Consider the following 26,900-nt stretch of genomic DNA (forward strand, 5'->3'; position numbering starts at 1 on the left):
GATATATGTATATTACTTTTTTGTCAAACACCATGCTTCAGCAAAAGGTTACCTAAGCAGCACATTGCCTAAAGAAGAGATCGAAGACTGGCAGTAAGTACAGCAGAAAGCATTTATTATCACACTGTAATCATTTGGTGCACGTACGTGTTTGAATATATACAACGGATAATTAATCACATACCAACTGTTAATAAAATTTAAATGTAAAATGTCACAACATAAATCTTCTGTGCCGTTTCTTTAGGTAAATGGGCCATGAGATTTTGTGCTTATATTGACTATCAAGCCTCTTTTACTATCTACATATATAAGCCAGTATCAAATTTCTTATCCACATTTCCATCTGAAACACGATGTCTGTGTTTTCCTTGTTCCAAGGTGTGATCCTTTAAGTACGCAACTGTTAGGTACACAGATTAGTCTGAGAAACATTGACAAAGTGGGTTGGGCAGGCAATAAAACCAACAGTAACTATAGAAGGAGCATTACACTTTGTCTCCTTTAGACATTGCTCATCTCCTTTTACTGCATTAATCAACCCGTTGTGGTAATCAGTTACAGAGCTGATTATGGAATCATACAATAATACATAATCTTTATGACATAAAAAAAAAAAAAAACAGGCCCATTGTACCACTTACCTATAACTGCAAAACAGAAAAAAATATGATTTATGGTAAATCTGAAATTTTCAATAACAAATATATCACATGGATTTGACTTACATTCAATATGTAATCACAAGTGTCATATTGCATTTTGACAACAAAAACACCCGTTATATTGTTGTATTTATGCATAAATATATCCTGATTAAACTATGCAAATATAAAAATATAACATAATAATACAGAGAAGAAATGGACAGCCCAGTTATTTCAAGATGATGAAAAACTGCAAAGTGGGGGGGGGGGCAGTTAATGACCATTTGAATTTGCTGTGCCACAACTAATAAGAGTACATTATTTAGCCCACTAAACATTGACTGGCGGAAGATTTTATACAGGACTGACTCTCCAAAATAGGAAAAAAGGCCATTCCGAAACTTTAGGAGTGAAGGACAACGTGTTTCACGGACTTTAGCAACATTCTTGTTTAAACACATTTCTGTTCTATTCAAGCATAGCCCTGCTAATCCATTCCAATGCAAAGACATGCCCTGCAAGGAACAGAAAGTGCTGCACAACTTCTGACAATCACAAGAAAAACACCATAAAAAGATTTGGCTACAGGGTTATGAATTATGCATTTTGCTGGTATGCATATTAGGTTCCAAATGGTTTTGTCTTTGGTGCAAAAATAACAGATTTACAAGGCTTATATATTTTTGCAATGATGATTGCTTTGTCCATAATCATTTCCTAATTTCATTGGCTCATTACACAATACCTTGCTTGCAGTAAGTCTTAAACAAAACACAAATTACCCTTCAACTCATATAAAGGATACAGTGAAAGGAACTAAATATTAATGAAATGTTCTAATTATTTAATTGAAATGCTTCCAGATTATGGCAGGTTAACAGGCTAAAATGGATTTCAGTATTAGTGACATTCTGTTTACAAACAGACTGCAAACTGTTTGCATTGTAAGTAAAGTGCAATCAGAAAAAACAAGCTTGAGCAGATGTAAAAAAATATATATTTCTTTGAAGGTGTTCAGCCATGCTAATAATTACTCAATGATATCATAGCTGCAAGGTCAAGCAAAATCATAATGTATGCCTTTCACTTTACCAAACATTTTTAATTAGCTTCCCTTTGTAGACAACCAATTCGTTTGACTCATGTTTTATGTAATCTCGCTTTTCATACAATGGCAAAAAAGATTCTGCCAAATTCTCATACCAAGATATTTTCTAAGCATTCTGGAGCTAATAAAAAAAGTTACTGTATCCAATTCCTCATGTTCCAAAGCCTGTGGGTAAGATGGTTTTCTATCAAATAGGAAGTGAACAGATCCACTCAAACAGTGAAAGGTATGAATGAAAGATGTTTATTGTGGGGTGTTTCCCAGTCAATTTGTCCCAGTTGATTTGATTCTCTCTCCACCCTGTCATCTGAAACCTTATATTGCCACGACTACTTTTCAAAGCTATTTACAAAAATGCTACAGTGGAAGGTCAGGGTAAATGCATGGCGAAAAGGAAATAAAATATGCTGGGGGACAAGGGACTGTTTAAATCACTGTTTGTTCTGTACAGCTTTTGTAATTGCAGTACATCGGCAAGCAGATTCTGGTAGTGATAATGCGTAGGATGGTTAAGATTCTAAGGGTAAAAATAGACCGATGCATTCCTCCTGCTTCAAAATAATGACGGAACAAGAACATGGGCAGGAAGTCCGTTTATGTGTTAAAAAACATATACTTGTGATATTGGGGTGGTGTGTGGCTTAGCAAGTTAGGCCAATGTATTTATGATTGGAAGGGTGCTAGTTCAAATTGTGTGGTCGGCCAAGTGATTTTATTGTTGCCCTCAAGCCCCAGTTATTCCAGGGACTGTCTGACCTCGCTTTGTCAAAAATGCATATCACTTTGGATAAAAGTGTCTGCTAAATATTTTAAATGCAGCACTTTCAGTGCTATCTGTAATATGTCATTTATTAATTGATGTACTACGTGTACAGTATGTTGTGGTTAAACTAGCTGAAACCACCCATAAGTTACTGTATGCTACTGGAAAGGTGTCCACATTACAGGATTTTTAGTACAATAACGAACTTGGTTAGATCTCATCCAACTCTGTCCTATTCAGGTCCCACAGTGACTGGAGTGCAAAAATTAGCCCTGATTTTTCCCAAGGCACAGCGTGGCATGGCACTTTAAGCATGGAGGGATTAGAAGAAAAGCAAATAGCAAGATGGGAAAAAGGTTGATCAAAGAGTGTGCAGTATTGATTGACCTAAAAAGTGTATGAATTATTCAGCATGTGAACAAATGTGACTTACAGAAGAGACAGATTGAAGAACCAAAGAAGAACTAAGAGTGCAGAGAGGGTTATGTAAGGCTTCCCATGCTGGCTGCTTTGCCCTCAGCGCCCCATGCAAGGGCTCCATGGCAGGTGTTGAATGGGGAAGAGATCTTGGTGATTAGATAGTCCCTTTCTGAGCTTGTTCTGCTGGAACAGCATACATCCTGCAGGGAAAAATTGTGGATGTATTAGCTACACATGTCAACTTCAGTTCAAAGATAAAAGTACCTTCTATGGAAATATTATTTACATTAATTTTTAATATTACTCTGTACTACTACTTATATAATCCATCCAAATAATATCCAATAATGCTAGAAACAGAAAAACTTATGACTGCATATGAAATTTTTCATATATAGAATAATGCACAAAGTAAATGAACAACCAAGTAAATTACCGTTATACTGAATGATTAAAGTGGTGATTACTCTTTGCAAATCACTTGTGTTGTGATCAAACCATTTGATACCATGTTCAATGCTGCACACAGAAGGCTTAAAGACTTACACAGGGCATACATTTGCAGGGCGTGATTGTAATGTTTTTACAGTGTCTCCCAAAAAGCCGAAGTGTTGACTTGAAATACTTAGGGGTTGCTGTGTGATTAAGCCTCTTTTAAGTCACACTGTCACTCATCACCATGGCCACCACCCTCTTCAGATCTTGCCCCGGGAGGCACCGTCACTGTTGCTAAAGTATTTGGTTGATTAAGATACAGCGGGGACTCTATGCCGATTGCTAATGCGAGTTGCTAGGTGAGCAGATACTGGCTCTGCTGTACACAGACAATTTGATAACCTGGTAGGGCTGAGTGGCATACACATTGCGCACATAGGGACAGAAAGTGATTACTCTGCAGAAAACCAGCCACAGCATTAACTATAGCCCACATATAACACGACTCAGCCATCTGCACAGATCCCCTGGGGCCTGTTGTACAAGCTGGTTATTTTCATGTAAGAAAAACACAATGTATCACCGTTAAACTGGTTGAGGCAGTTCTTTTGTCTGATTGTTCATGTCAGACAGAGTGAAGCAATACTGGGATAGGCAGGCTGTTTTTCTGCTTTCTCATTTCAGAGCCAGATTTTCACCGAATGCACCCTTTTCTGGACACATGTCAGGTCTTGTATCGAAGGGTTACACATAGGACACCCCCTCCTTTCTTTTCTTTTGGCAGGTGGGGGCATCAGATGACTCAAAGTGGTGTGTGACTCTGGTGCAAGTATAAACCAGCTCTGATAGGGGGATGTGTCTCATTCTGCTTGCCTTTGGCACAACTGTCTGATTTCGATGATGACATTTTCGTAGCAGAGGTCAGGTTGCCAACTCCATACAGTCATTTCCAAATAAATAAGTCCATTGACTAAACAGATGTTAGGCTTTGACAAAGGATTCTATTCTGTGGATGACTGTCACTTTTTCTCAGACACCAAGGTGAAAGTGGAATGAAACATCAGGTCAGTAATAATATGAGGACAGTCACAATATAGCCACATACAATATCAAAGGCTCTTATCTGTCAGTTAATATTATCAGTTTATTTTTAATTATTCGGATGTTTTCTCATTCAATTTGCATTGGCACCTAAGTAATACAATTCTAGAGTTTATGTTTCTTATTATTAAAAACAGTTCCAATGAATGGTCTTCACAGTGTTGCAAGCAATGATACAAATTATGTTATGTTATAACAATCAAATAAAACAAAATATCTATCCTTACCCTTGAAGCTGATCGTGCATGTAGTGTTTGACCAGAAAAATTGCTGAAACACAGGATAAAAAGTCAAAGCATGCAATTAAACTGATTACATGGCCAATTTATCAACGGAACATAGATTTTAGATATTCTGACAGAGCTCCAAAAAGTAGCTCCAAAGAGTGATTTTCAAATACATTTATCACAAGCATTCATTTGAGGTAGCTACTTTATACCTCAAGATCATTATTTAAATCAAAGACTGCTTGTACAGGTGGTCACATTAAAGTTTGATCTAGTGTAATGGTCAACTATTTTCACAGCGGTGTCACTGGCTTAATTGGAAACAGTCATATTTTGAATATCCCAAGCAGATATGCCAGCCTATGCAAACAGTCTGCAGTTAGATGGGTTCAAATATGAAGTAATTTCACTGGTCTGTAGGTAGGACCTCATCGCTTAAGGCCCCACACAATCAATACATATCAAACTGGTTTGTGTCATCTCCCTAGGGATCATGGGACAAAAACAAGTTTAGGTAACATGTCCCTTACCTCCTATCACGACTAATATCAGCACAATCGTGCTCACGGCTACAATGATGATGATGGTGGTGACCCCGTCTAAATGTTGCAGAGAAAAATAGCATTCAGACAAACAGGTTTTAAACTTGAAAGTGAAATAGAAAGAGATTTTCAGAATGTTTTCAGAAGCAAATTTATATGGGATAGATTTACACGTAAATGCACACATTTGGGACTAAAGCATTTGCTTTAAATGAAATGAACAATTACACTAGGCGCTTGGATTTGTTTACTGCAAGGAACAATTGTTTAACCCATTTTTTTAAAGTAATTTTTCAGTTACTAGTTTGAGTGTTGAATGGGATGCGTCTTAATACATTATATTATATTTGTTTATCATGTCTACTTGGTTTTCATGTGACCAAAACAATTATTGCAATGTGGCAAACTACTGTATGCAAGACCCTGCAAAATAGTACAATATACACAAGATGAACAAGATTTATTTGTTTAATTATTTACCTTCACTGTCTCCTCTTGACTTATCGGAATTCCCAGTGTGTTCCGAGTTAAGATTAAGACTTGCTCTTTTGACATCTACAACATGCATGCAAAGCAACATTGATGGAACAGGTCAGACAACAGCCTATAATCCTGACCCAAATGGTGATACACTTCTGAAAAGCCACCTGAACATATATATGATCTAGATCAGGGGTGACCACCAGTCAGTTTTTTACCAGGCTGCGGAATGCTGGAAGTGTGGGGTGGGATTGATTAATGTCCAAAAATTAAACTTATAGCTGGTGTTTGCTTGTTCTGATTGCATCTATAATAAAAATCATTGTTACACTTATTAAAGTCGCCCCTCCTTCCTGGTCATTCACCTTTAATGTATCAGTTAATTGATTTTATAAACAGGTCATTGATCAAAACAGGTATTTGTTGTACAAATTATGTACAAACTAAACGATGGTTGAGTGGGGGAAGACTCGTATGAAGGAATGTGAAGGAAGCATGTGATAATCTTAGCAGTAAGAGGCACATATAAGTCATCTTTACAATGACATGTTGGGTCTTAAATTCTGTTTCAAAATGGTATAAACCTACAGTCTTCATCGTCACCTGTAGAAAAAGCCAAAGAGAACACAAAAAGGAGTCACTTCAGTGTAATTTATCAAATTTATCAATTTAATCATGCTATCAAAAGTGCTGTTTTAATAAAGGAAAATTAAAATGTTTTTTTGCATATCCATTGTCCTTTAAATACAGTTAAAAATATGATTAATTTCTAAATAAGATGCAAATATATACCCAATCCATTTGTCAACCATGATTAAAATGGCTGAATAAAATTCATAGTTAACTATTTACAATATGGGTTTTCGCTGCTGTGTAAATTTGTGGGGTCTCACTTCTTACCAATATCAGCTGATCCTTCTGTCTCATCCATCTCAACAGCTGAAGCTGCCAGGAACATGCAGAATTGTTACATCAGACATATGAAAAGAAAGTCTGCTACTAGAAAAATTATGAACAGCCAATGATTTCTCATTTGATGCAGGAGTACACAAATTCGTAACACAAAAGTAGTTGGATAAAGTCCTTATACTGAACACATGCAAAATACTTAAAAGTGCACTGCCGTATAAAAACGTACACCTGTATAAACTAACAACTAACTATAAAATATAATAATATAACTTATTCCATTCAAATGTCTACATGTATTTAAAATTCATCTTAAAGTCCCATGCTTTATTTGACAGGCAGCAGGCTAGGGTTAGGTATCTGGCTAATTCTGATTAAAGTTTAGGATTATAGTTATGTTTAGGATTAAGGTTGGTTCTTACCAGTTGCTTTGACAATCAGACACAGGACCAGCAGTTTCAGCATCTTTAAAATCTGTGAGAGAAAGAACTTGTCAGTAGTATTCATTCACATTTGTGTAATGAAATGGTGATATTTTCAGTAGCTTGTGCTGGCTTGTACAATAAGCATTCAAGCATGACTACCAGTTTATAAAACACAATGAATGACTAACTTCAGTTTCTGCTCTCATTATTAGGAATTTACCACTACAACACAACCCATTTCCCTTCTGAAACCATTACCGACGTAACACTGTTGATTAAAACAACATGTCAGCACAAATGTTTTGGTTCAGTTTTATGCTGATTACGCTCAAGTGACCAAAATGGTCAGCAGCACACCAGTCACACATCAGATCCCTATCACAGCTGGAAGGTCACCTCATTTCCACACAGCTCAGCACAAAATCTCATCCAACGACATGTTTTTTATCAAGGTATCACTCCAGTCCAGCACTACCCTACTTCACCTATTCACCCAATTCATTCCCCTCTGCAATGTTAGACAAGAACACTAAGGGCTCTATCTGAACGATATAACACAAAGTGTAACACGCAAAGTGGAACTAACAGTTATGGGCATGTCCAAATCCATTTCACTATTTTGACAGTGGAAAACCAGACTTTGTGCCTGTGCGAGGTGGAAAAAGGTTTTCCTAACTGTCTCAATTATTCAGAATCATGTTTTTGGCATAACATGCAATGAACCACTCCGAATGGTGCATCACCTCACCTATAGAAGGCAACAGCACAAGATCTATTGTGGGTTCCTATATTACAATGGTGAGTTTGCCCGGCAAACAAGAACGGTTTTTGGCGAGGAAACGGATATGCTCGTGCGCGAGGTGAAAAGACATGAGCATGTCATCTATGGGAGCACCACTGTTCCACCGAAGCCTTTCGAGGTGAAGTGGGGGTGGAATGAAGTAACAGTGAGTGTGTCCTCGTTTTATGGCATCACCAGATCATCCCACAGTGCTGAAAGCAGTATAATAATGTCAGAAGATGGGGAAAAATGGAATCTCACTGCTGAATGAGAGCAGTGGCTGGGAATGGGGACTTAATTATGCGTGTGTGTTTATTATTTCAATTCTGGGTCTGCAGTTCACAAAATAGATAAAAATTGAATCTTTGTTCAAACAAAACAACCTACAGTTTTTAAAGTGTTTTAAAATGTTCAAATAAAAGGCAATAGGGCCGCTATTTTCCTACTCTTATAATTTAGATCCTGTACCAGGCTACAGATGATGCAGCTCTTCTGCCAACTGATCCCTCCCTGCCCGCGCTGCTGGCATGTACTCCTTTGTTGGCATTGGCACATGCAGTTCAGCATGCCTTCTAAAGTCCTCTCATGTGTCCTCATTTATGTCCAACACACATCCATCATACATGGAAACGTTATGCAATATACAACATGCCACAAAGAATGCCGCGACCTTCTGAGAGCTGTAATGTTCCACCTGAATAATCTAAATATCTGAAATGCATTTTCAGCAATCTAAATGTCCTTTCAGTTACAGTTCTTGCTTAGTTCTGATAATGGACTACAAAGGGTTTTTAGTGATGCGGTTTATTATTTACTTAATATATACTGTTTTTCTTTTGGTGTTTCATTTAACAGTATGATCATGTGAAAGGACCAGATGTACTCTATAAAAAACGTATCTAAATGAAATCAAATAAAATAAAATACTATTAGTGCATGAGTGCGTATCTGTATCAATAATGAGTGTTGTGCACCCACACATTTCTAAAACTTGCCGTTTAAATACCGTTTAACAATGCGGCACTAACTTTTGACTTAGTTTTTGTCGGTTTAAAGCGCAATGGCATTGCACTGCATTAAAATAGCAATGCGTCAACAATGCGCCTGACCATGCCTCATTTAAAAAATACCACTCCTATGAGCAGAAAACAGCTGCAAAATAATTTACTGTTTTTACTAGGGGTGTAACAATACATCGATTTGTATCGATATATCGATTCAACGGCGGTATTGCAAGCACAGCACACAACACAGGGAAAACTTCAAAGACAGATCTGGACGACAGACTCTGATGTGAACTTAAATGCAAAGGACTAGACGAAACAATAAGAACCTGCTGGGATTGCATACAAAGTTAATGAGGGGCGTAGCACACGAGAGGGTCATACGAGCAGGTCATGACAGTTATGGACATACTTTTACACTTTTTGTTACACTTTTGTATTTATTTGGAGAAGACTTGATTCAAAATAAAAATTAGTCACCATGTTAATCTGCATCCATCCAAAGTATTTATTTTTACCTTATTGCACTTTATTTTGCTTGATTTATGAGACATACTTGACTACACTAGATTTTGTTTACAGTTCCCAATAAAATATAACAAAATGCTAATTATATTTGCCTTTTTTTTAATCCATTGAAATGTAAAGGATTATGTGAAATTTCATCATTTCGACTACTGTCCCCAGTATCAAACTGAATCGAATCGTGGGAATTTCTGAGGAATAAAAAAAAAATCGAACCGTTGGCTTAAGGAATCGATATTGTAACATATCGCGAGGAAACCTGTGATTTACACCCCTAGTTTTTACAACATTTGTGCACGGCGTAAAAATGAGCAATGCGCTGGTACGAAATGAGCAAAACCATTTTGCACAAGAGGAAAATAGAGCCCTAAATGATTTAAATTCCATTTGTGCACAATCAAGACCCATTAACATAACTTGTAGTTTGTTAAAACAAATTTCAAGTTTCCTACTGATAACAAATACAGGCTACAAATAGCATTTTTGTTTAGGTGTTTTAAATGAAGCTAGTATTTTTATTGCCATGAGGAGGGACCTTCACCATACCATTACCACACAACCGCTCACATTCACATACACAGTATTGCTGTAGCAGAAGATCAAAGAGTCAATGTGCCCCCTCTAAGAACCAGACCACCAAGATTATTATCAGAGTCTAATGTTTTAAGCTACTGTTTCCTCCAATTAATACTTTAAAAAATGAACTGCATATAGTCATTGAAAACAACAGTAGTCAGAAACAGATTATGCACTTGACTGAAGGGGGAGGCTGAAGTGTTTCCAGCTATGGCCCCCATGGTGTGGATGCCTGGCATGAGTCCACCTGGTGTTGTCTGGCATGAGTCCACCTGGTGTTTCCATGGCAACAAAGTTTTTCAAAGTCCATCAAATAGCCAAACAATAAAACTTAAAACCAGTGTCACCAAGAAATCATCTATCAATGCAGCTGTTTAAAGTTTATTTGAGCTAAAAATACAAGATAATCTAACAAACATTTTCCAATTTTGAAGGTTAAAATGAAGTTTTCATATTTTTTCATATCTGCTTGGAAATTTCTCTTTGTATTTGTAAAAGCATCTATGCAGGAGATTCACTGTCTCAAAAAAATCTAAATAGTAACAAAAGGTATAAAATGTTATGACTGAAGAAAAAGGAAGTGCCGACTAATAAGGTAATAAGGCCAGGTTGTTTTTTTTTTCATGTTTCATAGCTGCTAGCACCACAGGAACATGGCACGCTATCCAACCCCCTGCTAAACGCTGAGGCAGCACTGTGTCACAGGCAAAAGCAGGCCACCTATATGGAACAAAACAACTTTATACGTAATCTACAACTCACTCCCATTATTCTTACATTTGTTCCAAATTCCGACTCTAAAGTTAAGAATTTGTCAATGACGGAAGAGTGACAGAGGGAGTTATTATTCACACCCAGAATAAGGGTTAGTAAATATGAAATCTGTGTTAGAAACATAGTTTACAAAGCAAAGAAAATATAGGTACCCTGATGATATGTTTCACACATTAATCTTTTACAACCTAATGGTCTCAGCTCATCTCCAAAAAATCTTCTTGCAGAAGTTTTCAGTAAACATGGACTCCGTGTGAGTGTGCGTGTGTGCAGTTTGATGAACGGATATCCTATCCGGGGTCTACCTCTAAGTCTATACCAACCTCTTGGTCTAGGCCAGCCTCATGGTCTACCCCAGCCTGTAAGTATATATCCTAGCCTCTGTGTGTATCCTATCATCTGGGTCTATCTCAGCCTCTTGGTCTACCCCAACTTCTAGGTCTATCTCTGGTTGGAACTGTCTCAGCATCTGGGTCTACCCCAGCCACTAAGTCTATTCCAACCTCTGGGTCTACCTCAGCCTCTGGAGCTCCAGGCTCTAGACCCCCTGGGCACCCAGAGAAGGACAAACAGTTGGAAGATGGATAGCAATGGCACAAGCACACATCCACAAAAGAAATAGTAAATACCATTTTGGAGTAAAACCATCCCCATTTGCCCACAGAATTGTGTACGTTTCCTCTTAACGTTTTCAGGAATACAACAAATGTGCAGTCTTATGTAACTCACAACAAGCGAAAATTACAGTGTTCACAGAAAGCCTTGGGATGCTAAATTCATTACAAATATTGTAAATGTATTGATTTAGTAACAAAAATTATAACATAATAAATTATACATTTGCTCACAAAAATATTTCTTTTACAAGAGAGACCCAAGATGGCAGCTGTATAAACTCACGACATGTTAAAATACACCGCATTTCATACGATATAAAAAAATCCACACATTAGACAGATTGATTGATATATATCTCATTAGAAACAATCCGTACTGTAGGTTTAAGTAAAGCATTAATGTCCACTGGCAAGAAATTGAAACCCAAATTATAGTCCTAAAAGTGCTGTTTTGAGTTAAAAAGTTCATTGACAAGCAGTCTCATTGGGTGGTTTTTAATTAGTAACAACTCTGGAATAAAATAAAATACCATTTAATTGTGTGTAGATTGGGAGCCAATGACTACAACTGCAATAGCAAAATGGCAAGAAGAGAACTGAATGAGTTGGTCGGAAAATGATGATTCGTAATAAAAGAAAATGTCTGTGATATGCTTGTCAATGGACTTTTGTTATGAAACCAATAAATTTACATTTTTACATTATTAAACAAGCCTCCCAAGAGTTTCTGTGAGCATAGTATATTCTATTTTGATCATGGCTACACCGAAAAAAATCTTTGACTTATTGTGTTCTCAGATACACTTCAGTTTCTAAGAAACTTTCCACGCTACAACCACAATGTCGCAGGTTAGTATGTAACGGTCACGACAATCGTAATCTAAACTAATTTGTCAGAATACAAGTTAAACTTCCTTAGAAAAACAGCCCGATGTTACCAATCGGTATACTCTCCAAGTTCACTATACACAGAGCTACCAGGATTTTTTGTATGTCCTGAATACACTACGAATAACTATTTTAATCCATGAACATCCGTGGATCGTGGACATCCATTAATATAAACCCAGGCACACAAACAAACTACACGTATGGTATTCCGAAAAAGAAAAAACAAAAAGTGCTTTTCCCTCATTTCCTTACATGGGTTAAGTTATATTTCAACTTTACCATGATATTCCCTCGCCTAAGCAGCGCCCAGCAAGCTCTCACCTCCACCGCTTGTCAAGTGTAATGAAGTACAGGAAACGCGCAAAGCGGCAGAGAAACGTCGTTTTAAATAAGAGGGACTTTCCGGTGCAGCTTTTAAAACGCTGACTAAGAAAAGACTGTTATTTACAGTTCACCGATTCACTTTTCCTATACATGGAAACAAAAATACTTCCAATCACATGCAAAATATATTTTACACTGAAAAAGCATTTATGATAAACAAAAAATTGCATCAGAATGTCAGCTATTTTCATTTCCCGTACATCTAATATGGTACAAGTTTAAGTAAATCCTTGCCTTTCTGTGTTATTTAATATATATAATCCTAAAGGAGAGCAAATTTACTTCGTTTTTTAAATATCATTACATTTTTACATTATTGTTGTAGGCATCAGCACCGAACAGCACGTAATTTTCCTTTCTAATAAAATGAATAATCAAACAGGTTTGCGTTTCCCGAAGAGTTGTTAACGCTACGTCATTCGTAATTAAGTTATGTGTTAAAAGATATACAACTTACAAACGACGTAACGTTAACAAGGCTTACTCCAGATACTGGTAGCCGTTAAACACAGTGGTTTATACAGGGAAACACAAAATTAAAACCGATAGCTACAGCTACCAATTAGGACTTCTAATCAGAATACAGGGCAGGGCTAAAAGATACGGTCCAAAACATGCGGTAGTTTTTCAAGATTCACCAATGTAAAGGAGGAACTATTTGAAACCTTACAGATTAGAGGAAACGTTTTATAGCTGGCTGTATTTAATATGGGGTTGTCACCCATGACTTACTGCATGATCCCTTAGGAAAAACTGGATTTGGAAAAAAATTACCTCACTTTCTGAGCAGTAAGGGTTACTGGTAAATATGTTTTACCTGGTCTCTGGCAGGTATTTTGCTATACACAAACATACACACGTGCACTCACCTAAAGAATTATTAGGAACACCTGTTCAATTTCTCATTAATGCAATTATCTAATCAACCAATCACATGGAAGTTGCCTCAATGCATTTAGGGGTGTGGTCCTGGACAAGACAATCTCCTGAACTCCAAACTGAATGTCAGAATGGGAAAGAAAGGTGATTTAAGCAATTCTGAGCGTGGCATGGTTGTTGGTGCCAGACGGGCCGGTCTGAGTATTTCACAGTCTGCTCAGTTACTGGGATTTTCACGCACAACCATTTCTAGGGTTTACAAAGAATGGTGGGCTACAACAGCAGAAGACCCCACCGGGTACCACTCATCTCCACTACAAATAGGAAAAAGAGGCTACAATTTGCACGAGCTCACCAAAATTGGACAGTTGAAGACTGGAAAGATGTTGCCTTGTCTGATGAGTCTCGATTTCTGTTGAGACATTCAAATGGTAGAGTCAGAATTTAGCGTAAACAGAATGAGAACATGGATCCATCATGCCTTGTTACCACTGTGCAGGCTGGTGGTGGTGGTGTAATGGTGTGGGGGATGTTTTCTTGGCACACTTTAGGCCCCTTAGTGCCAATTGGGCATTGTTTAAATGCCACGGCCTACCTGAGCATTGTTTCTGACCATGTCCATCCCTTTATGGCCACCATGTACCCATCCTCTGATGGCTACTTCCAGCAGGATAATGCACCATGTCACAAAGCTCGAATCATTTCAAATTGGTTTCTTGAACATGACAATGAGTTCACTGTACTAAAATGGCCCCCACAGTCATCAGATCTCAACCCAATAGAGCATCTTTCGGATGTGGTGGAACGGGAGCTTCGTGCCCTGGGTGTGCATCCCACAAATCTCCATCAACTGCAAGATGCTATCCTATCAGTATGGGCCAACATTTCTAAAGAATGCTTTCAGCACCTTGTTGAATCAATGCCACGTAGAATTAAGGCGGTTCTGAAGGCGAAAGGGGGTCAAACACCGTATTAGTATGGTGTTCCTAATAATCCTTTAGGTGAGTGTATATATGTGTGTGACTACCAGTCATAAGCAAGCACTCGTTGAATACATTAGAATTTTTTGTTGGACCACCTTTAGCTTTGATTATGCGGCACATTTGTCATGGCATTGGTTCCACAAGCTTAAGCAACATCGCACGCTTTATTTTCATCCAGATTTGCATTCATTTCTCACTGAAATCCTGTATTGACAAGTGGGTTGAACCACTCCATAAAGCCTCCTTCAGCACTTCCCAAAGACCTTCAATGAGGTTAAGGTCACAACTCTGTGGTGACCAAGTCATGCATGGAAATGATTCCTCATGCTCCCTAACCACTTTGACAATTCGAACCCAATGAATCTTGGCATTCTTGTCCTGCAAGTATTTGCTGATATAAATTCAAATGGCAAGTTTTTTTTGGCCTGGCAGTGTAAGTACTCAATTCTGTGTGTAAACACAAAAACACAAATTACAATATAAGTAAAGGGTCAAGGTAAATGACAGGAACTGTCAGATGACTTATTTACAAGGTGCATGTACCTAATGGGTGGAACAGGAAATGTTTTGTTGCCATTGTTTTTTTGCATGTTTTTCTACATAGAACATTTGTCCCAAGCAGTGATTACATCTTCATAACCTTGCACCTTGAGAAACAATTTGCTTGGTGAGTCCAGCCATTTCCTCAGTGTTAGACAGTGATGTTTTCATTGTACAGGGATCACGTTACAATAACGTACTATACAGTAATGAGTACTAAAATAACAGTACATCAATGTAACAGATGTAGCCAATCAAGAAGTGAACATGAAATTTCAACAGTTATAATCAGAAGATTTTCCTACCAAAGTCAGCTTAGGGAGCTAGACCAACCCTTGGGTTGTCATTGTCATTGGTTCACTCACCATAAAAACTTGATTGCATCTTCACATAGCTGTGAAGGCAATGCCCTCGCAATTACCTTAAATGTCATTTCATTTCACTTCTTACAAATATAAATGACAAAAACTAATTTGACTTGTACTGATGTTCATTTGAAATATGACTATCAATACTATGAACAATTTAAAGAAATAAATTTTACAATTTTACAGAATATAAATCCATTCATCCATCCATCTGCGAATCACTTATCCTGAGCAGGGAACAATAGAAATGTAAATATAAAAGTTGTGATGCCAGAGTATGCATGTAAACAGAAATGTATGGTATACTTTAAGGCAGGGGTGTCAAGCTCAGTCACTGGGTTGAATTTGAGGATTTAACTTCTCCCAAGACATCTTTTCCTGGAGCTTTTCCACCACACCAGGTACTGTACTTTTGGTATGGTACATTCGGTATGTTCCCTTTTCCACTGACTTCTGTTCAAGTACCAGCACCAAAAGTTTCAGTATCTAAAGTGCCAAATCAACTGGGGTACTTTTTTGGTACTTCAGTACTTTGAGGTGGGACTTTCTTTGTCGACTGGTTATGCAAATAGCCTGCCTCTGAAACACAATATACACGCAATCTTAAAAAAGGTTGCAAACTCAGAAAACATTAAAAAAGTGAAATATATATGCATGGACAAATGAAGAGACCCAAGCTGGTTGGAAGAACAGATACATCAAGATCAGTATGGCATTACAAGAAAGTATTTTGTATAATACAGCTACTAGGACAGCACTGTTGTGCAAGATTTCAAAATATTTTCTTGTAATAAAAAATAAAAAACATAACATAAATTTCTCACAAACCTATCTAGAACTGATTTTATCAGCAAAGATTAAAATGATTATGATGACCACAATTTGTGAAGGTATTTTCCCAAAATGCACTTCAATATCTTTACACGAACAAAATTTCAAATTTTTTCACAGGATTTACTTTACACCTGTCCGTCTTCATAAAATGTATTCAGATTGTTCCAATCTTTGCTTTAAATGTAAAGCACAAAGGGGTACATATTTTCATGTATTTTGGTCCTGTGATAATATCCAATCATTCTGGAAGGGGGTTCACTCTGTAACATTTTATTTTATCTCCTGCGCTGTATTTGTTGAATCATATTCCTGAAGATCTTTTTGGTTTGGACTCCAAGCTCCTGTTTACAACTCTTTCATTTTTGGCAAAAAAATGCATTTTACTGAAGTGGTCTTCACCCCAGGTTACAACTGTCACTATGTGGATATCCCAGCTGTCATCTTTCCTTCCCTTGGAGAAACTAACTCATGATCTTAATCACAGGTCGGACAAATTTTGGAGACTCTGGAAACCTCTCCACTGCTTTTTGCAAAAACTCTGAATGTTTATTTTAATAGAGGTTTTTACTTTCCCATCATGTTTTGCTTAACTTCAGTAGGCAGAGATTTATATTTTCATGTACATTGCGTATTGTTACATTTTTTCAGCGGATGGGTGGGTGGGTTTGTTTATTTGCTTGTTTGTCTGTCTGTTTGATTGTGTCTGTAATATCTGAAAATCCTTGAATAAAAAAAAAAAAATGATTATGATTATCTCAGACAATGCATGCAGCACTCATGCAAAAGCAGCAGAGGTAAACTTTAAACTGATTTTTAAACATATACTATATAGTCCTGAAATTGAATAATCATTAAAATTACAAAACTTGCTTACTTTTTTTTTTTTCTATGACAGAGTAAAAATGGTTTGGGAGAACATGTTAAACTGGATTAACTCTGAGCAATTAGTTGAATTCTCCCCAAACAAGCTTGATGGGCCAAATGGTCTCCTCTCATTTGTAAATTTCTTATGTTGTTATGTTCCCTGCCCTATAATGTCCGTACAGTAGTAAAGGAAGGAAAAGCCTGATCTTAGTCTAGCTGACTAGGAACGTAAGAATTGCATGTGCATAATAATGTTGGTATTAATATTGTGCATCGCCCAGCCCTATAATTTACAATAGACATTTTTTGAATTCAGTACAAAATACTCTGGCTTATATTGTGACAACATTTGGCGGCCCCAGTTTTTACGGCAGTAGAAAACCAACATGTTGAAGTACCGTCCGTTTGGTGTTTTCTTCAAATACCAAAGGTATGGTACTTGGTGCAGTGGAAAATTTCCCCAAGAGGCAGGAGGGGGAGCTAGCTTGAAAGCCTTGATTGACGTGCCGACGTGCCACCTATCGCTGTGCAATCTGGGATTGATGTGCGTATACAGGTGGGTCAGATCTGATAGACTTAAGACATTATCGTGCACAATAAAAAAGATATATCCAGTTTCAAATACTCTTAATTGCAACCTTAATGGTTATTGGCTACCAGCTAAAAAAAATGAGACAAAGAAATCGTACAATCTACCGATGTTATATTAATAAGTATTATTCTTGTAGCTGTTCAATGAACATTCCTTTGGCTCTCACAAGTGCCAGAGAAAATTTCCCCATTATTTATAGCAGGGTTCCCCAATTTCAGTCCGGAAGATTTCCCTACTCAAGCACATCTTAATTAACTAATTACCAGGTTTAGTAGGTGTGTCTGAGCAAGGAAATCTGCAAACTGTGTTGCGTTGTGGCCCTTTTGGAATGGAATTGTGGAACCCTGATATATAGTATTAGTTCCCCTTTTATGAATAAGGAATTTTTGTAAAACTGAAACCTGAAGTCAATCCAATCCATTCAGCTTTCATAATTATCCCATATATGGTCATGGTGGTAAATGTGCTGTGGACATTGTGATAAATTTAGAGGAACTAACCAATATATATGACTGGACATATAATGAAAGCATGCTTGATTTCTCACAAAACACATGGAGCTACTGTACAATACTTTCAGCTCATGCTACATACAATATTCTACAGTTTACTGTAAGATTACCTGGTCTTATTACAGTTGATGATAATAAAACTGCCAATAAAAAATAATCCAAAACCAGAAGCCAAATGGGAATTATTGTCTTTTTTGCACTGTTTTTATAATGCAGAGACGATTTCTTGCCCATATACTTTGCATTGTATTTAATTTATTTAACACTCTCTTCAGTAGCATTCATTCAGAAGTATAATCAATCTACAGACAAAGTGTCCCTTCAAACATTTTGAGGTTGTGTAAAGTTTGCATTACTATGAGAACTGTGAGATGTCTCCTATGTGACTACATATAATAAGTTAGTTGTCATAACATTCAAAAAGAATCATAAGAATAAAGGGAATAAAACCTCATCTCTGAGGTATCCATATGTAAATCCTCTGCTTGCTTTGATAACTACCCATTGCTCATCTACTGCTCATCTTCTAATCACTCAAGTCTTAACAAGTCTTGGTTGTTTAGTTTGCTGTTATTTGTGCAGTCTTTTGCTGTTATAGGGTGGAGTTCCATTCAATTATTAAAACTTGTTTCATCAACTGAGATGTATGGTCATATCAATCCTTAACTCTTTCAACCAAAATTTTCCTTAATTCATCTTTTAATATATGCAGAGTTCTATCCATCTCACTTTCTTTAAACAATGATGGTTAGCCGCTTTAAGCAAATCCTTTCCTGTTTTCGTGCAAAAATGTGCTAAGTGGAATGACTTCATATACTGCAGAAAGTCCTTTCAAAATCTTTTGCCTATCTTAACAGTACATTGACAGCTGCAGTATAATGATAATGAGGAAAAGCTATCCAGTTTGCAGAATAAGCAGTGTAGTGTACAATGGCTTAATGTATTGCTGGTAAACTAATAATAAACAACACAATGCCTTTGCACGTCAGGCAGAATTTTAAAAAATACATTTCAAAATACTGGTACATTTTAAATATTCTGTGTATTGCCATTCACCTACAGCTTGTAACAAATATACAATAACAAACTGTAGAACTTGCAAGGTGATAAAAATCACATCTTTATTTTCACTACCATCAGAAAGGCTGCACTTGCCTTGTAAAGTGAACTATGGAAGCTTAAACTCCATTAGTGACAACACATCTTTGCAAAACAGGTTTTTCTATACTTTTCTGTTCATCAGAACAAAAATCTGAAATTGATTGGATGTTCATCATGACTGTCAAAAACCACCCAACAGTTGAATATTTTTATTCAAGAGAAGCAGCAGCCTTAACACTGATGTCTTTAAAAAAATGTAATTTATTTTTAACATATTTGATTTAAACACATAAATCATATATATAACACATTAATAAATAAGCCAATATGTTACTACATCACAATAAAAAAATAACAGTATTTTGGTTGTCTTTGTAATCTTATGTATTTTACGCGTTTTTAAAAACTCAAATTTTCTTCTAAGTTTCCTGGAGGTTAAACATGGTATACCCAAAACCAAGCACAAAGCACAATGTTCATGAACTACAAGCTATTCTGTACAATAATTTAAGCTCATGTACTCATCTTGATAATTGCAGTGTTAAGAGTCCACACCAAGCACAGAATATTGCATATTAGAGGGACTTAAGTTTAAGTGTATTTATGAAACTATAGATAAGAACGTTTACTTAATTTGCACATATTCCACTCCACACAATACCAACATGTACAAACAGAACACTGCACATATTTTAAAACTGAAAATAAACTTTTCCTTACCTTACAAGATAAACCTGCTCTGATGAGAATTTTAGAAGCTTTAGTCTTTCCTTGGTAGGTACTGCTAGGAACTTCCTGAACATGAGTGTACACACAGAACGTGTAAAGCTGACGGTCATGAACTCCAGCACTGCATTTTATTGGTTGAAGCGTAGTGAAACCTGACACTTAGCATGATAGGTACAGCAGTTTTTTTTTCCTTTTTTGATAATATCGCATATTCTCTTGTAATATTTTCCACACAAAGACCATCTGATAAATGTATGTGTCACAGTGTAATGATGCGGATAGTGTACAATGCAATGCAAAATACAATGTCAAACCACCGTATATAGTTATATGCAGTAAAAGTACTAGGTTCAAAGTTAATTTGCCATTCAAAGTGTCGCAAGTTTTAACTGTTAAGTGTAGTCATATCTTATACCACTTAATGTACTAAATTTAGTGAATGAAGCTGTAAATGTTAAAATGGGTGTAAGAAATATATTTGTAAATAAACTGCAAAGAGACAAATTATTACATAAAACCAATATAGATAAGTTACCAACAGTGTTTTTTTTTGAAGTTTACAATTTTATATAATGGCCCTGCCTTTTAACAATATACAGAAGAAGGTGTCATGTCAGGGGTCTTTTATTATGATATTGTTTTGAAAGATTATGTTTGTACCACTGAAGAGCCAGGACACAGCAGTCAGATTAGAATTCCGAACATAATAGTCTGGATAGATTTTACATAATATTTTTGACGTACATTAGTACAAGGTTTTCAGCATAATACAGCCCTCAAGTGATAGCTCAGTGGATGAATGGTTGCACGGTTCAGGATGTCTAAGACAAAATATGCAAAAGCATGCTGAGCAATATAAATTTATCGGTGTAAGATATTAAAATACATTTTGCAAGGTCAGCCTTCAAATCCCTAAAAATGAATCATATTTTGAACATTAGTTATCTCACTAGCCAGAAGAGGACGTCAATAAAGAAGCACATTTGCTTCTAAAGGAGACTGACCAAGGATCCCAGTTCAAAGGTCTCAAACATTGTAGAAAATATAGTTCTGAGGTCACTCTAAGACTCCTTAGTTATTTGGTCAGGCTCTCAAAGTACAAGAAGGTACATCAACATATTGATTCACAAACGTTAATATATAGAAGTGAGCTAATATTTATCCTACATAGGTTGTCATATTCATGAAGTATTAACCATCTTAAATTTATTTCTTTTAATAGATGCTTTTGTCCGAAGTGATATACTGTCATTCAAAAGTTTTTGAACACCACAGGTTTTTACCATTTTTCCATTTATTTCATACAACTGCAGATTTTTATTCTTGTGAAGCATTGGACAGTTGAGTCAACAACAATTTATGGATATGCATCTGTGAACAATATATAATTTTATTTTGCAAACTCCAGCCTGGTTCTTCTCTGTGTCTCATTAAGGAAGAGCTTCTTCCTTGCTTTATGGCACTATGCTTCTAGGAGCCTGATATGAACTGTCCAGCAGTCCATTTCAGACCTGCACCTAATGTGTCCCATTTCTCTGTAAGTCAAACAAAACAATTGCATTAACTGGTTGTGCTGTGAATGCATAGTCAAATTCTAAGCTGTCCTTTAACTTTAAATGCACTTGTTTCATCAAATATTCAACTGCTTCATCCCATGGAACAGAGGAGAATTTAATGTCTCTTGTAAAAAGAATGCCTTGAATTTTCTCTGCTTTGATAACTGCTGGAGGAGGTTACTTTGAAGAATCAAATATATTACATTTTCTTACTAATAAAGGTACTCAAATGGTAAATATATTGTAAATGTATGTGTTATCAAAGAATATTGAGTGTATTTGTAGCAAATGTTAAGTAAGTAACATGCAAATGTAGAAAATCTCAGTGTGTGCCAAAACTTTTGACTGGTAGTATATATACAAGTGAGGATCAGAGACCAGGGTCAACCTGTCCCTGGAGCGAATGGGTTTAAGGGCCTTGCTCAAGGACTCACGGAATTTGAACCAGTCACCTTCCAAATACAGGCACACAATACAGGCCAGAATAAGCAACTACTGAAGCCTTAGTTTCAGGATGACAGTGATCCAGATTTCAACATAATACAGAACATACTGCCCTCTACAGGATACCAAGGAATACCAGTAAGTTAGTACAATTTATTTATTAATCATTTTTCACAGACAAGAGGTCACAAAGCTCTGTACAAAACTAAAACAGCCATCAAAATGAAACACAACAAAGAAAAAGAAATTAATTAGAACACTACAAGTAATATTAATAATAAAAACAACAGAATACAAGCAGAAGACTACTCAGACCTATCCAAACACCTGCTTAAACAAAGAAGTCTTTAGTTGCTTTTGAAAAGAGTAAACTGACCCAGCTGAGCGCAACAGCAGCAGGAGGCCATTCCAAATGCCTTGGTGCCAAAGACTGAAAGGCACAATCCCCGCGTGTCTTTACCTGGGTACGTGGGACGGCTAAGAGGGCCTGTTGTCCAGACCTACGTGCCAGAGAGGCTGTAAAGTGGTGCACGATGCCAGTAATGCACTCTGGCATTTGCCCATGCAGAGCTCTGTAGGTGAGCACCAAAATTTTAAAAGGAATTCTATACTCGACTGGAAACCAGTGCAGTGCATACAGGATGGTGGTAATATGTGCCCTGTAGCCATATCAGGTTAAAAGCCTAGCAGCTGCATTTTGAACTAACTGTAGCCTGGAAAGGGAAGTTATTACAGCTCCAGCTCTAAACAGAGCACCTTTGTAGCACTGATTAAATTAAATGTATCTCACTACATCTCATCTCAAAAATTGAGTAACTCCTTAGTAAATTCAACAAAACAGCATCAATGGAGAAGTTTAAGTAATGTGATGCTGTACCCTGTCCAGGTTAAGCAGTTAAAGATGGATGGATGGATGCTTATGTAGTATATATTAAGTAATTTAAATATATTTAATTAAATTGCACATTATTTAAACAGAAACTGTACATATTTTCTAACTCATTGGGTGTTATACATTGGGTGACTCCATTTAACTTTTCTGCCCGGTTTACTGTACCTTTCCCATTAGTTTTTCTTATGGAACATTATATAACTTTCTTAAACAGCTGCATCAAAGGTGACATTCTGCAGCTGACTGAGCACAGATCCCACAGCAGCATATATGAGATTTTGAATATACTCAGCTACAAAGGATATGGGTTCCTAATATAACTTTTGTAACATTTAATCTGTGTCACATTTTTTATTCTTATGGCATGAGTGTGTTTGCTTTTACCTATCCATCCCACACACAGCTGATCCAGCACTGGGCCATCAAGATTTTAATTTGTCACATGTATCAACAGAGTTTAATGTTTGCACTTAAGGGGCAAAAATACAAAACTGCATCCTGCTTACCTTATCTCATGCACATGTGACCTATTATTTTGTCTACCTATAGGGTACCAACAAGCCACTTATGCAAAGGTGCACTGCTGCAATACAGAACTTGTGCAATGGTGGTCTTACCAATTAAATGCAATTTTGACTCAGGCGACATGCGGGGCAGCCCCCCCAAAACTTCACCCATGGTTACATGCATAAATGTATTGGTACACTAGAAGCAGAGATGTTCACAAGTCACAAAATTACAGTCCGAGTCAAGTCTCAGGTCTCCATCATGGTTCCAATTGGACATTACTATTTACTAAAAATGTAACTGTCTATTTGTTTTTTATTATGAGTGACTTATGTGACAAAATGGGAATCACTATACTTAAACAGTTCAAAAACAGCTTGTCTCCTAGTTCCTTATGCTTCCATACATTTTCAAAGTAATCGCTATTTCAAAAGGCTTTAAAGTACTACCATTTTTGTTAGAACCTAAGTACCTTTCTAATGTAGATTTTAAAACTAATATTTTCTCAAAAATATCATGATGGAGACATTCCTTGAGCAGAACATGTAAACTTGAATTAATGTGAGCAGTTACAAACATGGCCCAAAGAGGGTCCAAACTTGGCAACAACAAACTGTGTACACGCACCCCCACACACACACACACACACACACAAGTTTGTAATTATATCTTTGTGGGGACTCTCCATTCATTTCTATGGGGAAAACTCTAATCCCAACATGACGACCTTAATGTCTACCCAGCACTAACCTTAACCTTAATAGATTAAACAAAATACAAGACTTTTGGCATTTTTACTTTTTTATACAAAAAATGCTGTTACTCTCACATTGTGGCCAGTAATTTCTTAACTTTTATTGGGTCAGAAATTAGATCTGAACTTTGTTTATAATAAGCCTATAATTAACTTTACATTTACATCTTGGGACATTTTTATCAAAATGTAGCTTTGTAGCAAAATTTTAATCTCATTTGCCAGTTATTGTGTCAGCCTGTGGAATGTTTAGATTTATTAACACGAAAAGCCTTTGACATCTTGTGTAAGGGCCTAGAACAGTAGCATAGAACAGTTCTTACCAAAGCGGTAATTAGATGGTGGCATTTCCCCCCTGTGAAATAAAGTAACCATTATCTACTCTTTTCATTCCGTATTTCAGCAAAGATGGGTGACTCAATTTGTACTCAATCGAATCGCACTGGAGTTGCTCTTAAATTGACTTCTGACTATGGCAAGCCGTTTTAACATTTAATCGCTAGACTGGATATGTATTGCAGATATCCGTAATTAAATTCTTCCTAGTCAAAAAGAGCATTTCAAATATCCACAATGACATTCTTCCTATCCACAATTGTCATTTCAGATATCCACATCATCATTCTTCCTAGGAGAAATTGCGTCACTTTTGCCATTCATGTCTATTGGGCGTAGAATTTCAGATATCCACAATTAACATTCTGGATATCCGAAATTGAATTCTTACTAGGAAAAGCTACTATTTCAGATATCTACAATGCAATTGTTACTAGTCATAATATTAATGTCAGATATCCGAAAGGATTCCACCATTTTAGATATTCATAATGTCATTTCGAATATCCGAAATACATTGTGACTAGCAAAAATGTCTTCCTATCCACAATTGTAATTTCAGATATCCACATCATCATTCTTCCTAGGAGAAATTGTGTCACTTTTGCCATTCATGTCTATTGGGCTTAGAATTTCAGATATCCACAATTAACATTCTGGATATCCGAAATTGAATTCTTACTAGGAAAAACTACTATTTCAGATATCTACAATGCAATTGTTACTAGTCATAATATTAATTTCAGATATCCGAAAGGATTCCACCATTTTAGATATTCATAATGTCATTTCGAATATCCGAAATACATTGTGACTAGCAAAAATGTCTTTACGGATATCCAGAATTCATATTATTTCAGATATCTACAATTAGAATTATGACTAGGAACAATGCAATTGCAGATATCTACAATTGTATTGTGGATATCTGTTGAAAAGTAGATAAGACGCCGTTTTAACATAAAAACGATCCATTTACTATCCACAATTACATTTTAAATATACAGAATATCATTTCTCCTAGTCAAAATTATATTCTTACTAGTCAGAATGGCAATTGCAGATATCCACAATTACATTCTTACTAGTAGAAAATGTATTTCAAGATATCTAAAACTTTATTTCTCCTAGTCAAAATTCCATTTAAGATATCTTTAAATCTTTACAAAGTATACTGTAAGTGGCCGTCTTGACATTTAATCGCTGGACTGGATATGTATTGCAGATATCCACAATGACATTCTCCCTATCCACAATTGACATTTCAGATATCCACAATGTCATTCTTCCTAGGAGAAATTACGTCACTTTTGCCATTCATGTCTATTGGGCTTTCAATTTCAGATATCCACAATTACATTTCAGATATCCAGAATTAACATTCTGGATATCCGAAATTGAATTCTTGATAGGAAAAATGACGCGTCTTCCGCCAGTATGTTTCCCTGTCATCATTTCAGATATCTAGAATGGCGGTGCGACGTACATCCGGTAAAAATATATGAAAAATATAAGCCAGCTAAATTATTGATTCCATCCATACTGTTGCTATGACAGTTCTCTATAAATTCCTTATTACAAATAAATTAATTACTACATAGTCACAAATACTCCAGTGCAATTAAATCAGTATTAGCCAGGTTTGCTAGTTTTGCTCCAGTTTCATTTTTGATTTGGTCATCCAGAGGGTCTGCTGACAGACAGACAGCTAGCGCAAGTGGCGTGTTGAGAGGCTGTCAGCTGTTCGCAGTCAGTGCATGGGAACAGTCATTCATTCACAAAATGCATAATTTTTACCAAAGCATGTAAGTGGAACTCATCGCTCATGGACCTGTACGCTCCTCCAGCTCCCCCCACTCACAGCCGCTTCGCTCATTATCGCCCCCCTCTCGGGTCAATTTTAATCCCGCTCCAAGGAAATCGCTCACCGCTGTCTCCAAGAACGAAAGTTTTAGCCTTAACTTTAGCCTGGCATCAAAATAAATGAGCAGTCAAATCCACATTCAAGTAGAAATGGTTTATTTCTGGGTCAGTCATGCTTCAGACCAGGGGCGCCGTAAGGGGGAGGAAAGCTAGGACGATTCCAAGGGCCCCTGAGTGACAGGGGCCCTAAAAAATTAGGAAAATAACTGGATTGGTTTGGACTGGGGGGCCTAATATGATATGCTTTCATGGGGCCCAAAATCTCTAGCGACACCCCTGCTTCAGACACAGGGTGTGAGCTGGTCTGGTACAGCGAGGTGACGCTAATTGTGGATAGTCAATGGACCCATTTTATGTTAAAACGGCGTCCTATCTACTCGTCAACAGATATCCACAATACAATTGTATTGCATTTTTACTAGTCATAATATGAATTGTGGATATCTGTAATGACATTTTTACTATTCACAATGTATT

General features: G+C 36.7%; 1 protein-coding gene across 1 annotated transcript; it reads right to left on the minus strand.

Moving 5' to 3' along the window:
• Positions 1 to 93: 93 nt before the first annotated feature.
• Positions 94 to 20,119, minus strand: LOC140592634 (uncharacterized). Its single transcript, XM_072716468.1, has 9 exons — positions 20,003 to 20,119; positions 13,844 to 13,900; positions 7,055 to 7,106; positions 6,624 to 6,668; positions 6,312 to 6,326; positions 5,724 to 5,798; positions 5,232 to 5,300; positions 4,702 to 4,744; positions 94 to 3,138 (listed from the first exon to the last, which is right to left on the minus strand). Exons 3-9 carry the CDS (start codon positions 7,095 to 7,097, stop codon positions 3,093 to 3,095), a joined length of 336 nt encoding a protein of 111 aa, XP_072572569.1. The 5' UTR covers positions 7,098 to 7,106; positions 13,844 to 13,900; positions 20,003 to 20,119; the 3' UTR covers positions 94 to 3,092.
• Between the last annotated feature and the right edge of the window lie 6,781 nt (positions 20,120 to 26,900).

The sequence above is a fragment of the Paramormyrops kingsleyae genome, chromosome 9 (assembly GCF_048594095.1).
Source record: "Paramormyrops kingsleyae isolate MSU_618 chromosome 9, PKINGS_0.4, whole genome shotgun sequence".
Lineage (NCBI taxonomy): Eukaryota > Metazoa > Chordata > Actinopteri > Osteoglossiformes > Mormyridae > Paramormyrops > Paramormyrops kingsleyae.